Source organism: Ochotona princeps, chromosome 14 (genome assembly GCF_030435755.1).
Source record: "Ochotona princeps isolate mOchPri1 chromosome 14, mOchPri1.hap1, whole genome shotgun sequence".
NCBI lineage: Eukaryota > Metazoa > Chordata > Mammalia > Lagomorpha > Ochotonidae > Ochotona > Ochotona princeps.
The window spans coordinates 31,714,717-31,728,862 of NC_080845.1; the positions used below are offsets into that span (position 1 = coordinate 31,714,717).

General features: G+C 48.8%; 1 protein-coding gene across 2 annotated transcripts in view; it reads right to left on the reverse strand.

Annotated features, from left to right (window-relative positions):
- Positions 1-2,316: 2,316 nt before the first annotated feature.
- LOC101522617 (phospholipid-transporting ATPase FetA-like) overlaps positions 2,317-14,146 on the reverse strand; it is a 106,408-nt gene continuing 94,578 nt past the window's right edge. Inside the window, exons 21-30 of one of the 2 annotated variants that reach the window (XM_058672695.1) lie at positions 11,328-11,439; positions 10,072-10,177; positions 9,583-9,730; positions 8,911-9,094; positions 7,704-7,927; positions 6,277-6,360; positions 4,096-4,341; positions 3,781-3,919; positions 2,897-3,027; positions 2,317-2,788 (exon numbers count right to left, since the gene is read on the reverse strand). In XM_058672695.1, the coding sequence (XP_058528678.1) occupies positions 2,600-2,788; positions 2,897-3,027; positions 3,781-3,919; positions 4,096-4,341; positions 6,277-6,360; positions 7,704-7,927; positions 8,911-9,094; positions 9,583-9,730; positions 10,072-10,177; positions 11,328-11,439 (1,563 nt within the window). In that variant the 3' untranslated portion in view covers positions 2,317-2,599. The remainder of the gene's footprint in view (positions 2,789-2,896; positions 3,028-3,780; positions 3,920-4,095; positions 4,342-6,276; positions 6,361-7,703; positions 7,928-8,910; positions 9,095-9,582; positions 9,731-10,071; positions 10,178-11,327; positions 11,440-14,146) is intronic. The other variant, XM_058672696.1, reaches the window with a different exon arrangement.

The following is a 14,146-nucleotide window of genomic DNA, read 5'->3' on the forward strand; positions in this document are numbered from 1 at the left end:
TTGGATTGCTGCCCCGCCCCATTCAAGAGAGACATCTGGTATCTGGTTCACTCCACAAACGTCACTAATCAGATTCTCACATGAGGGTCAGGACCAAAGTACTTGAACCATCATCGGCTGCCGCCCAAGGTGCACAGTTAGCAGGAAGCTCGAATTGGAAGTGCAGCTGGAGGAACCCAGGGGATGCAGATTCTGCTTCTGACACCGTGTGCACAGGCCGAGTTAACAAACCATGGTAAGACGGAGGACTCTTGCGTTTCCCAGGCTTAAAGGAGGTTGTGAGGAAGCATGGAAGAGTCCTGTGTTTCCCCTCTGCTGCTTCTAGCCGAACGTAGGTAGGGGCAGCTGGTCATTTGGCTGAGGGTGATGGGGAACAGCTATGGGACTGGGGTGTGAGATGTGCTGAAGACAACCAAGGAAGATGGCCAAGCTTTGAGATGCAGAACCTCCTGTAGCATACTAAGGAACAGGTACACCTCCTGTGAACACTGGAAAGACCAGAGAACTGCAAGATCAAGCACGAATTTTAGGAACTGGAATAAACTTCCTGGTGCTTCTCCTGCAGATGAAATGGAGAGGGCTAGAGGCTCCTCCCTTCAAGGATACCCCAAGGTATCCATCCACTAGGTCCACCAGGCATGTTAACCCTCTTACTCTCTCCCAGTAATTTCCTTAGAACCTTCTTCAGACCCACTAATAATTCTCTCCAGAGATGCATCTGTAATGTGTGTCCCTTTTCTCAAGGTGAATGCAGCAAGAGAGTTAAGAAACTTGTTTTTGATATCTCCCTCCCCGTTATGTTATTTTATTTTATTTAGAGTGGGAGGGATAGAAGGAAGAGAAAGTTCCAACTGACTAGCCTCCTCCTCAAATGTCTGTAACAGCCCCAGGCCCGGGGAACTCAATCCGGGTCTCCCATATGGGTAGCAAAACAACCACTTTGCCACCACAGCTGTCATCCAGGGTGCACATTGGAAGGAAGCCTCTGCCTGTGGTGCCGGTATCTTAGATTGGTGCTGGTTCAAATCCTAGCGGCCCTGCTTCTGATCCAGCTCCCTGCTCGTGGCCTGGGACGGCAGAAGAAAAGGGTTGAAGTCCTTGGGCCCCTGTACTTGTGTGGGAGACCTAAAAGATGCTCCTGCCTTCTGGCATTGTGGTCATTTGGGAAGTGAACCAAAGGATGGAAGATCTCTCACTCGATTTCTCTCTCCTCCTTCTCTCTCTGTGACTGCTTTTCAATAAAAATAAATTTAAAAAAGAGGGAGGGGAAGAAGGAAAGAGAGAGAGAAAAGAAAAGGAAAAGGAAGAAAGAGAAAGAGGAAGGAAGGCAAAAATAAATAAATAAATAAATAAATACTGGATCCAGAAGCCACAGTAGGAATCAAACCTAGACATTTGGCAAGTTCTACCAGGTCATCTCACCTGTCCCTTGGCAATGAGGCATTTGCTGTCTCGGCTGACTCAGGTCTCCCTATGTACACAGCACAGTGCTTGCTCAGGGCTCTGGTGGGGATATGAGTCCAAACTGCAGTTTCACAGCCGCTTCAGATGCGAGGCTGTGAGTAGGTGTACTTCATAATAGAAAGGCCCTGAAGCACTCCTGGAAGCAAGATGTAGGACGAGGTTTATTGGGAAAGAAAAGGGTAAGAGGCAAGTTTGGAGAAATAAAGGTAACAGTTATCATTCACTCACTGCCTTTGATCTGAATGGATGGGAGAGCTGCAGGGGTCACGGTTCGAGTCAACAAAGCCATGCACACTGTATTATTGTCCCTTGGGGCCCCCAGCAGACCACACAAATCTTCTCCACTCCAAAATAAGAAATTCATTGCTTTATAAACTTCTTATAATTTTTCCAAGTACAGACAATTTTCTTCTCAAAAATAATTTTATGGGATAATGGCAAACACCGATTATGGCTCACATCACCACAAGAAAAGACTTTCTTAAAAGTCCTCTGCATTGTCCCCATCCCAGCCTTCTGATCTGAGGCCTGCACAGGTCAGAGGTCAAAGAAGGGAAAAGAAGGCCAGACCTAGAGCTGGCCTAGGCAGGCAGGATATGCTTTCATTTTTCTTTCTTTTTTGGTCCAGAAACTTCCTTCGGCTTAAGACCAAGTCTTCACAGCTGCCTCCTCCTCCTGTTCCCTAGTGCTGGCAAATGACTCACCCTTCATCTTCCAGGGTGCCTAGGTGGGACTATGTCATGTGCAGGCACCAGGAGGGTCTAGGGAATGTTCCGGGTAGTATGCGGTAGACCCAAAGTTACATCCTCAAAGTCTGTCTTCTGTTCCCTTGCCCATGCTGGCCCTCTTCACAACCTCGTTCCATGTCTGCATTTCTGGATTAGAAGTTAACAGGCATGAGGGAAGCGAGGCCCAAGGCTGCCTGTCCTTGAAAGACTTTGACTTCTGGCAGAACTTTTGGGGGAGCCCTTTCCTTACCTTCCTCTGCTTGTACCTGGACATAGCCTTCCGGGGAATGGAGAGGCTGAGAGCAGAGGAGCAGGTCTCTGTGGGTTTCCCTGGAACACTAAGCCATCCTTCTTAAACTCATGAAGACAGGAGAGGAAGAGCACCAGGTGACCACTTTTGGGCTTCCCTACTTTTTGGAAGGAAAGCTGCCTTTTTTGGATCCCTTGGATCTCATCGTCTTGCCAGAAGTGATGAGGGCTCCAAAGCCCTGTTGGTGGGAAAAGGCATAGGCAGAACGCCGGAGGCCTGGGTGTTTCCGTCTGGTCCGGCTTGGAAGCGGTGGAGGATGCCTCATGAGTTGAATTCTCCTCAGAACCTATATCCAGAGCACAGGGAGGGACGGGGGTGAGGCGGATTTAATCCATGGAGAAAAACCAAAGAGAACTGTGAATGGCATCTGGGATAGATTCCTGGTACCGCTCACCTTCTCCACACTTATGGGCCAGAACAGGGGCCTGAGAAATTGGTACCCAATCATGGGCAACATGCAGAGGATCACGGTGAGGAAGACGCTCATCCACAACTGTGGCTGGTTTAGAGTGTTCCGGGCCACACCTGTAAGCAAGGAGCCGGGGGAGGGGGCCAAGGCTGAGACAGAGTCCAGAGGAAGAGGCCGCAGCCGGAACTTAGATTCCTCTGCAGGCAGAGGAAGGGGACGGTCTAGTCTCCTGAGGCAATAACAGAAATAGCGAAGAATTCAGTTGAGGACTTGGTGAATTCACCTGCCTTTGTCTCCCTCTAGGGGCAGGGCTGGGCCAGGACAGGATGGGGTGCGGAAGATTAGGAGGAAATTCCAGAGCATAGGTCTGGTTACCAAAAACAAACAAACAAACAAACGAACAAACAAACAAAAAAGGAATGGAAGCTTTTGGAGGAAAAAAACCAGTTCATGCCCTGACAAGGGGTGGGCACCAACTGCACTTACATGACTATTCTCTCTGTGTTTAGAAAAATTAACGTAGGAGACAACGAGGAGGCAAGATACCCTGATGTAGAGAACTGGAGACCTGGATTTGAGTCCTTAAAAAGAAAATTCTAGTCTCCAAAATGGTGCCCACAATTCTTGCCCTGCCTACCTCCTAAGTATGCTTGTTAACAAAGTAGACGAGACACTGGAAGACAGTTTGGGAATTCTCATAATGCAGTTTTCCAGCTTAGTCCTTTAATGGCAGATAATCATACTTGTAGCCACATACCCTGACACATAGTAAAAATTTGTGAAATAAACATGCTTAGTGCAACTACTGTTCCACCCTAGGCCCAGTTGCCCCTTCCCTCCCTTCACCACCCTGTCAGGCAGGACTTTACCTAGGAACTGGAAGACGTTGGGGAGCATTAGGCACAATCCATCACTGTACAGGAGAAATAAGATGCAAAAGTAGATGCCCAGGCTACCCCAGATGAAGAAGTGGCTTATCACCGTCCAGTAGGTTATCTTCAGGGCGATCTGAAAAGCAGCCTTTTATGTGCAGCCTTCTGTGGCTTGGGACATTTCAGCCACCGTGCTTCTCCAGCTCTGTAGGCGAGATGCTCCCCTCCCACCCCCATTGCTCCCTCTTGACTCCCTCTCTCCCACTCATCCCTCAACGCCCCCCTGCCAGTCCTGCCCCGCCGCACTGGTACCTGTGTTGTGACCACGCAGATCAAGGAGGTCTGTACCATCAGGGAGTAGGACTGGTAGTCGGAGATTTCCTTCCCATCGCTGCGCACCGTGCTGTATATGGTCCCCATGGGGATGAAGAACAGCACGAAGGAACTGAAGATCCCATGCATTAAACAGCCCGCAAATACTTTCTTGTTGAAGTAGAGGTTGTGCTGGCCCGGCTCATACAACTCTGGGAAGCGCAGGCTCCACACATCATTCACATCCTGGAAGCAGCACAAGGTAAGGGGGCTGGGACGGGGTCTCCCCGCAAGGTCTCCAGCAGGGAGAAGGTTTCTCCCTGTCCTGACGTTGTGGCCAGGATGCCTATGGGATTTCCCAGAGGGTTACCTGAGAAGTGGAGCTGGAGAATAGGGCAGTGGCCACAGACTCCCCACTCCTCCCCACCTTTCCAAAGTCCTATCTCTAGACAAGGATCTAGGTGGTGGGAGAGAGCTAGGTCAGGTTGGTGGGAGGGGCTTGGCTGGAACCAGGACTGGGGAAATGTGAAGGGAGGCAACTACTCTTAGGGTTGGTTGGGACGGAGAATGGGTTTGGGGTGGGGAGGCAATGGGACATAAGTCCTCAAGGTGTCAGTGTTTCCTGTGCAACACTGGCATCCCATTTGGGAGTCAGTTCCTGTCCCCATTGCTCCCCTTTTTGTCCGTCAGCTCCCTGCTAATGTGTTTGGGAAAGTAGTAGCAAATGGCCCAAGTGCTTGGACCACTAGCCACCCAGATGGGGGAATTAGATCACTTGAGAGACCCAATTGGAGTTCCAGCTCCTGGCTTCAACCCGGATCAGCCCCAGCCATTGCAGCTAGCAGGGGGAGTGAACCAGAAGGCAAAAGACTATCTCTCCCTCTCTCTGTCCATTTTTCTCTCTCTAACAAATCTTAAAACAAAATGGGAAGAGAAATGGAAGTCAAGGAGGACCAATTAATCCTTCAGATGTATTCACATTCTATAATGTGAATCCCATCCCCATACCTGGAGAACTCAGGGTGAGAGATCCTCTGAGTGTATGACAATGGATGGTCTTCCTCTCCCGAATATGTACCTTTGGATAACCAGGTGGGGCCTTGGCTTCAGGCTGCATCCCTAGGCCTGCTGAACAGCCCAGAGCATCCTTCTTCCCAGCACGAGGTTGTCAGCCACTTCATCCAGAGTTCCCTTTAGAGCTGTTATCCAGGGAAGGTGGGCACCATGAGCTCATGTCTGCCATCTCAGTGACTTGATTTTTCCTGGAGGCTCCTTTTTACTCTGTGTGCCCAGGCATGAAGGCCAGGGTGGCAGAGGAGGGACTGCTGGGATGCCAAGGAGTTGCTGATAGTGACAGATGGTGTCACCTGGGCTGACCTTTGTGACATCAGACCCACACCTCCAAGCTTGGCTTTCAGGATTCCTATCTAGGCCTTCCTGAGTTGGCCTGTGTCACACCCACTGGCTAGGAATGTGTCTTTCCTTTCTTCTTCATTTTTAAAATATTTGCTTATTTGTTTGAAAGGCAGAATTACAGGGGGTGGGGGGAGGTGTTGCTGGGGAGAGAGAGAGAATCTTCTACCTGCTGGAATTCTTACAGTCTGGAATTTCAACCAGGTCTTCTCACATAGGTGGCATAGGAATAAGCACTTGGACCATCTTCTGCTGCTTTCCCAGGCCACAAGCATGGAGCTAGATGGGAAGTGAAGCAGCTGGGACTTGCCTTGGCACCTCAATGGCATGCTGGCATCACAGGCAGTGGCTTAACCCATTGTACCTCAGCACCGCCCCTCAGAGTCTTTCTTTTTTCATTTTCCTGTCTTGAATCTCTATGCTTTGTCCAATTTTGTCCCAATAACTGTTTCCTCTCCTTACTTTCATACACACTCACTGCGTAGTACAATTTCTATGTTTCCCTCCACTGAGGTAAAATTGGCACAGGAAAATATGGCTTATTTGTTTCTAAAGTGGATGGTTATTTCTGGGGAAGAGGGCCCTTCATGCTCTCTCATGATATCTAGGCTATGAGCTCCCTTTCCTGATCAAGAAATTATCTCCTTTCTGTTGGCTTCAATATAGCTCAGCTCATGCTGTTTTTCTGCCCTTTAGTAATATTCCTCAAGGGCTGGGGCAGGAAGTAGGGGGTTGGCTTGGGTCCCAGTGAGGAGGCCTAGGTCTTACCTGATCAAACAGACTCATGCCCAGGACAGGGAGGGAGGTGTAGATCAAATTGTAGCAGGTGATAAACCAGTTGTCATAAACTGTCTGGAAGAATGTCCAGGAGAGTTTCAAGGCTCTTCTCCAAAGTCTGTAACAGCACCCCAGTCTCCTCCCCCGAAGTCCCAACTCATTCACCCCACCACTACATTAACCCAAAGCCTCAACTCACTCACCCTACCACTACGTTAACTCAGGGCCAGAGCTGGATTTCCGAAATCTGACCGCAACGCTCCTCCACCCTCAGGCTCTGATATTAACTCATTTAGAAGCCAGAATCTCAGGCTTGGGCAGAGTCAACATCAAATTCTCAGGGCTGATGTGGACCAAGCCTGCTCTAACCTGTGCTGTTTCTCCAGGAGTGGCTGCTGGGGAAGGCAGCCTTACCTCCATACTCACAAACACGCACCTCTGGGTTGTTTTGTCAATGACTTTTGGTGCATTGGACAGTTGCTTGAATTGGCACCCACAGGGGATGCCAGTGCTGTGGGAGGCTTAACCTGCTTGGCATCGCAAGGATACCTAACCTTGAGAATTTGCAATAGATCCAACCTCACAGGCACCCCTTTTCTAACCAGCCACAAGAGGTCAGGAGTGATACATGCAGAACACATGCACTTCTCACAACCCCCAACTGGCTCCCCTAGGTCCCAGGTGGGGTACATAAAAATCGAGCTGACTGTTGAATTTTTCCCTGGTGCCTATGGAAACCAAAATAGTGGGCATCTTCTGACACAAGCATTCCTGACGTGGGTTCTCCTGGGGGCACTCAGGAGACTTGGAGGAAAAGCTTCTCATAGGAAAAGCTACTCTTTTCAGAACAAATGCAGACGTAACTCCCTCCCACCCCCCGCGCCCCCGCCCTGCCTTTAGTGTAGGAGGAGAGTTCACAAAGTGGGAATTAATTCATTAGAATCGTGTTTGGAGCAAAGGCATGGCAGTGAGGGTGGGGAGGAGGGAGAAAGGGAAAGCAATGTGTGCCAGGATAGCTACACCAGAATGCCAGTGGTCAGTCTGTCTGCAGTGACTTTCAGGCTCCTTGGCCTGTTCCATAAAGATGTCTTTGGATGGTAAGACAATCTTCCAAGCCAGCAACTCCCCCCATGACAAGTTCGGAGATACTAGGTGCCAACATCAGGGGGAGAGGTGAAAATGGCTCATAAGAGTCCTGAAGGAGGATGTCAAGGTCAAATGAGAGCCAGGTTGAGAACAGTGCTCACTGGGAAACCCAAGACTTGTTGGAGGGTGGGGCAGTGAGGTCAGTATGAGAAGAAGGGCTTTGTGGCCAGTTGGCAACATGTTTTTGCCATATACTGGGTCTCCAGGGAAGGCAGACAGCGAGAAGCGACCAGCTTGCTCACCAGAGTGGAGATTATCAGCTGGTCTCCTACCTGTGCAGAGAACCCGTTGAAGAAGGCGTACCAGAAGTGCACCAGGGTAAACGCAAAGTTCTTGTAAAAGAAGTAGCTGAGGAACTTGCACATGCGATTGTAAGACCAGCGGCCATGCACCAAGATTAGGCGCTGAAGGTAGTGAAACTGGGAAAAGGCGAAGTCACTGTTGAGCATGGCCTGCATCCCCTCTTGGCCGCTGATGCCTACGCCAATGTGTGCAGCTGCAAGGCAACCCAGAAGTTTCTCAGCCACAGAACTGACTTTCTGGGCTCCCCAGCCCGGGAGGTGGAAAGGCTGAGATGATATACATTGAGAAGATACTGCTAGGCCTGGCAAGGAAGCAGAACTGGATGTTCTTAGCCCCTGCTCCAGTCACCTGGCCTCTTTCTTACTGCCCAGATGTCCAGGTTTAAATTCTGTGTTATCTCTGGGAGTCATCTGGATCGATTAGAAATGCAGAATGGCTGCCAGTCTAACCACAGTATATTGAATTCCCTAAGTTTATCTAAGAGGGTAGAATCCCACTTGCTGGGAGGAGTATGTGATGCACACGCTTTGTGAGCAGTAAGTTCATGCTTCAGGAAATCTGGCCAAAGTCACTGTTACAGTGTTGTATTGTATTGTGTAATTGCTATTGCTTTAATGGGATAACCAGAACTTCCAATGCCATTGGGTCTAAGAGAGGTTCTAGAACCTGATGAAGAGAGCTGAACCACTGCTTTGTGTAGGGGTCTACTCTGCTTCCTGTGCCCTGCAGAGGCTGGCCCAGGGGGCCTCCAGGTTGTCCCCCAGACTCACAGATCTATGAATTGCTGGAGAATGAAATCAAAGCTGGTGATTTTCAGCTATTTGGTTCTATTCACCCACCATTTGATCAGTAAATCACCTGTTCTCCAGTGCGGGGAGCCAGGGAAAGTTCTTGAAAACAACAGCTCCCAGCAAGTTGCATGGGATTCACAGGCTACAGCCTCCAAACACGCCATGATTCGTGACCAAGAATTCTTTCTATGGGCTGGTATGCTACTCCCCAAAATAATGGTGTCATAGTCATGCTGCCCTGTGCATACATGTGTGCGTCCTTGTGAGAGCTGTGTGCATGCCTGGGGGCTGATGTCTGCATGAACAGACCAGTTTGACCCATGGAGGAAGGAAGGGGCAAGTGCCTGGATGGGTGTCTGCTGTCCCAACCCCCTCCATCACATGCCTTTGATCATGCTGACGTCATTGGCCCCATCCCCGATGGCCAGTGTCACCACCTTCTTGTATTTCTTCACCAGTTCTACCACCTGGGCCTTCTGCAGGGGTGTCATCCGGCAGCAGATCACCGCTTTGCACATACATGCCACTCGTAGCAGTTCCAACTCCAACTGCCCTTCTAGAGCGTAGGCCTGCAGCACCAGGACACACCCACCATTCAGCTTGCCCACCAAGACTCTCAGGCTTTTTCCTGTCCGCTCTGCTGCTCCACCCCCAAGGAATGCCAAGCCCTTGAGCATGTACTAGACATCCTCACACCTGACTCAGCCCCCGGGAAGGAAACTCATTAAGGCCTCTCTGTGGGTCAAATCAGCTGACTGCACTGCAAGGCTAAGATTCATCTAGGAGGACGGTTTTGCTTTGCTTTTCCCCCACCCTTGAGTGACTGTCCACCCCAGGTCGTAAAGAATCTGGCAAGGGAAAGAATAGGCCTTTCCTTCTCTTTTTGCTTATTCTTGGTTAGAGGACCCTGGGAAGAGTGTCTTCTAGGCAAGGGCATCTGGGGAAGGAAGAAGGGATGACCTATAGACTAAAGGAGGCCTCTTGCAATTCCCCTGGTTGGACATGAGAAGAGAGTTCCTGGGAGGAGAAAGCAGAGTTGTAGCTCTGTGTTGCCCACCAGACTGTAGCCATTGATGATTAGGCCATAGCTGCCATTGGGCACCTCTTCAGGCACTGCAAAGGGAATTTTGTGCTTCTGGGCAAGAAAGATGTTCACTGGGTCTGAGTCCAGTAGAGAGTCAGGTTTCATCTTGCTCCTTGCTTCCCTAGAAGCCAAGAGGGGCAGAGCTTAGGGAGGGAGGAAAGTGGGTCCCAGGGAGAAAGCAGGTGTGCCACCAGCCAGGACCTCAGCCTCTACTGCCTCCTGGCACCAGCCACTGCCTTAGGTCCTAACCACCATGCCATACCACTCCATTATCTACTCTCCAGTTCCTCGAGCTGACTGCTTCTTCGTACCATTCTCTTCATATTTCAGCTCCCTGTCCTCTCCTTCTCTTTCTTCCCTATTCCTTCTGTTGGGGTTGAGGGGGATGCACACTGGAGGGGGAAGAGATGACTGGGAAGTTTGGGGTCTAAGGATTGGCTGTGGTCATTCTCCCATCTGTACCTGAGCTCTTGCTGAACAGTCTCCCCATCGTTGCCTTTCACAATGAACACTGCATCCATTTCATCTTCAAGTAAATTACAGGAGTAAGCGATGTTTACTGCAGTTTCTATAGGAAAAGGGGAGAGGGGACATGGGTCTTGCTGTGGTGGTTAGACCCAGGGACAAGATGTTCACAGTGTCCTGCCCTGGCAAGTGACAGGCAGGCTGTGTTTGCCCTCATTAGCCATGGAGACACTCAAAGGCTGCTTTTCATCCTTTAGTGGTCACCATATTCAAACATGCATAGGTATAGGCTTATCCTTTCTTTATCAATAACTGGGATCACTCTGGTTTAGCTCGCTCCAGAAAACTTCTCCCTGTTTGTTGAAGTAATTCTAGTCTGATTCTAATTTTCTAGACAATCAGGATATATTTCTTTGAGCAGCACTTGCCTGTCTGTGCTAGATTTTTTTTTTGAAGGTGGAAACATGTTTCAACTGTATTGTTCCTTTATGTTAAGGAATCCAGAATGTGGAATAAATTCATACTAAGAAAATAAAATCTAAATGAAGTCCTGACTCCCCAGGTACAAGCAGTTTCAGAAGTGGGAGGAGAAGTTGCAATTATTCCAAAAACTTCCTTGGAAAAGGGCCTGAAGATAGGAATTGAATGTTAATGGGGAAGGAAAAGGCATTTCAAGTCCATATGCAGCCCTAACAGAAGCCCTAAAGTAAGTGTTGGTTTGATGAGGAGATATTGAAGTTAACAGTCCCATCCAAGGTCTTTGCAGGGGAGTAACATCACAATATCAGTATGTTTGAGGAAGAGTGAGATTTTGGTTACATCTAGGTTATGATGAAGTTTAACATAGCAAGAGACAGAGAGGTGAGTTCATATTTTCCCTGATGTACAGCTGAAGTACGGCAGTAGGTTGTCAGATCCATTAGTGGGAATTGGCGAGAAAGGGCATTTTCATGATGACAGCGGAGGGCACAAGACCAACTTTGAGGTTGATGGTTCCTGTGCTGGTGGACAGCAGAGGCCACATCAGAGAGATTGGGCTCCATATCTTCAGCCAACTGGGGCAGCATCTGGCATGAAGTGTATGCTCAGCACACTGTATTCCAGACCAGAAGTGAAAGTATTCTAGGTGGACTGCATTAGAGTTACAAGTTATGTGTCATGACAGTCACTTTATGAAAACAGGGGAAAAGAGCAGGAAAGAGCCAGTGAACAGAGCAGGGAAAGGGTCAGGCAGGCTGGGCGTTCCCCTTTACCTTGCTTATCTCCAGTTAAAACCCATATCTTAATTCCAGCCTTGCTCAGGGTGAAGATTGTCTCAGGGACTCCGTCCTGCAGCTTGTCTTCAATGGCTGTGGCCCCTAACAACTTCAGACAGAGATCAGCGAGAGGGCAGAGAAGCACAGCATTTATCGTTACCCAGCTGCTAAACTGGGACCTCAGCCTGCTCCTGGGTAAGCCAGCCCTGTCCTGGACTGGAGAGCCCAGTGCTGTCATAGTCCACACCCTCTGCCTCTGCACACAAGCACACATGCACACACACACACACACATACACACCACACCAAACACACACTATACAGGCACACAAACCACATACACAGCACACACACATACACATACACAACAGACACACCACACACACACAATACACAACAGACATACACCACTCATGCACACATACACACACATACACATCACAACAGACACACCACACACACGAGACACATCCATCCATACATATACACAACAGATACATACCATACACACACACATACACAACACACAACACACACACCACACATACACACACAACTTTTCAACCACACATGGAAACCAAACATAGAAGCACAGTGTAGTAGGGACCAGAGGGACAAGGTTCTGGCCCAAGTCATATAAGAAGCTATGCACTGCTTCTAAACCATCTGGTTTTGTTTTTTTTAATTTGTTTGTTTGCTTTTTTTTTTTTAATTGGAAAGTCAGATACAGGGAGAGGAAGAGAGACAGAGAGGAACATCTTTCGTCTGCTGATTCACTCCCCAAGCAGCCCCAATGGCCAGAACTGAGTTGATCCAAAGTCAGGAGCCTGGAGCCTCCTCTGGGGTGCGCAAGGTTTCAAGGCTTTGGGCTATCCTCAACTGTTTTCCCTGCCCACAAGCAGGGCGCTGGATGGGAAGCAGAGCTGCAGGGATTAGAACAGGCATCCATATGGGTTCCTGGCACATGCAAGGCGAGGACTTTAGTCACTAGGCTATTGCGCCGGGCCCTGTTTGCTTTTTTCTCTTTCTTTTCTCTTTCTTTCTTTCTTCCTTTCTTTCTCTTCTTTCTTTCTAAGATTTGTTTATTTTTATTGGAAAATCAGATATACAGAGGAGAAGAGACAGAGAGGAAGAACTTCCATCTGATGATTCACTCCCCAAGTGACCACAACAGTCAGAGCTAAGCCAATCCGAAGCCAGCAGCCTGGAGCTTCTTCTGGATCTCCCACGTGGGTGCAGGGTCCCAAGGCTTTGGGCCATCCTCAACTGCTTTCCCAGGCTACAAGCAGGAAACTGGATGGGAAGTAGGGCTGCTAGGATTAGAACTGGCGACTATATGGGATCCCACCACTTGCAAGGTGAAGACTTTTGCTGCTAGGCCCTACTGCTTTCCCAGGCCCCAAGCAGGGAGCCGGATAGGAAGCAGGACTGCTGGGACATGAATCGGCACCCATATGGGAACCTGGAGCACACAAGGTGAGGACTTTAGCCACTAGGTTACTGCACTGGACCCTGCTTTCTTTTTTAAACACACCTTGCTTCTCCTTTTCTGGCCCCCAAAGTGGTGGATTCTAGATAAGGTACCCCTATATCCACTCTAGCTTGTCCTGCAACCCTACAAGGGCTTGTGGGTTCCTCATTGTGCCCTATGGGCCCCTGCAAGGGATTAAAAGAATCCTGGTCTACCACCACATCTTCTCTCAGGAATAGGCCAATAGACTTCTCCTTCTCTGTCTCATGTCCCCCTGTTCCTTCTCCCTCACTCACACTGTTCCAGCCACATTGGCTGCCTTGCTGTGCAGCTAACAAGTCAGGCCTGCTCCCTTTTATCTTGCCTGTACTTCTGTCTGAAGAGCTAGTGCTTCATTGGTCTGCATGACTTGCCACATTGTTCAAGCCTTCTTTACTTAAGGTAAAGGTCTCAATTCAAGTTTAATAGAAACAATAAATAAAAACAATACAACAGGCAGCCTAAAGTGATGACTGTGACCATTCATGAGATGGGTAATTACTGTATATTAAGGTGTGGCTCTTTTCTTTATCATCAGTGTTAATCTACCTGAACCAACTCTCTCTAACATGAGTCAATAAATGTTGTCTCACGCACCAGTTGTTTTGATGGCTGACTAGAATGTGCTCTTTGATTTCTGCCGCAGAAGGCAATGTGATTGTAACAGATACAGTGTGATTTCCCCTTCCGTTCTTTGTTTTTGTTTCCCTAAAATAGAGTTTGAACAAATATTTTAAAGGTGCAAAATACTATTAGAAAATACTATTGGAAACAGACCTTGCAGGAGTATTATGGCATCGTGGCCACCAAACACTGTATTGCTTCGCAGAAAGGAAGTGTAGAGGAAAGTAGCACATTAGCATTGACGACTGCTTATCTCACCCAGTGTGGGCAAGTGCAGTGTACAAAGAAGTATATTCTGAATACATTATTTCCATTCATTTAGCACAAATAAATCATTTGTTTTCACTTTGAGGTTATTTAAAGAGAGCAGCAAGGAGCCCATGTTGTGGAGCAGGAGGTTAAGCTACTGCCTGTTTTCCAATCTGAGAGCACCAGTTTGAGACCTGGCTTCTCTGCTCCTGATCCAGCTCCCTGCTAACAGGCCTGGAGGGGCCGTGGAAGACTGTCTGACTCGGATGGAGTTCCTGGCTCCTGGCTTCGGCCTGGCCTAGGGGCTGCTGTGGGCATTTGGGGAATTAAATTAGCAGCTAGACGCTTTCTCTCTCTCTCTCTCTCTCTCTCTCTCTCTCTCTCTCTCTCTCTGTCACATTCTGCCTTATAAATCAACAAAATAAATCTCAAAA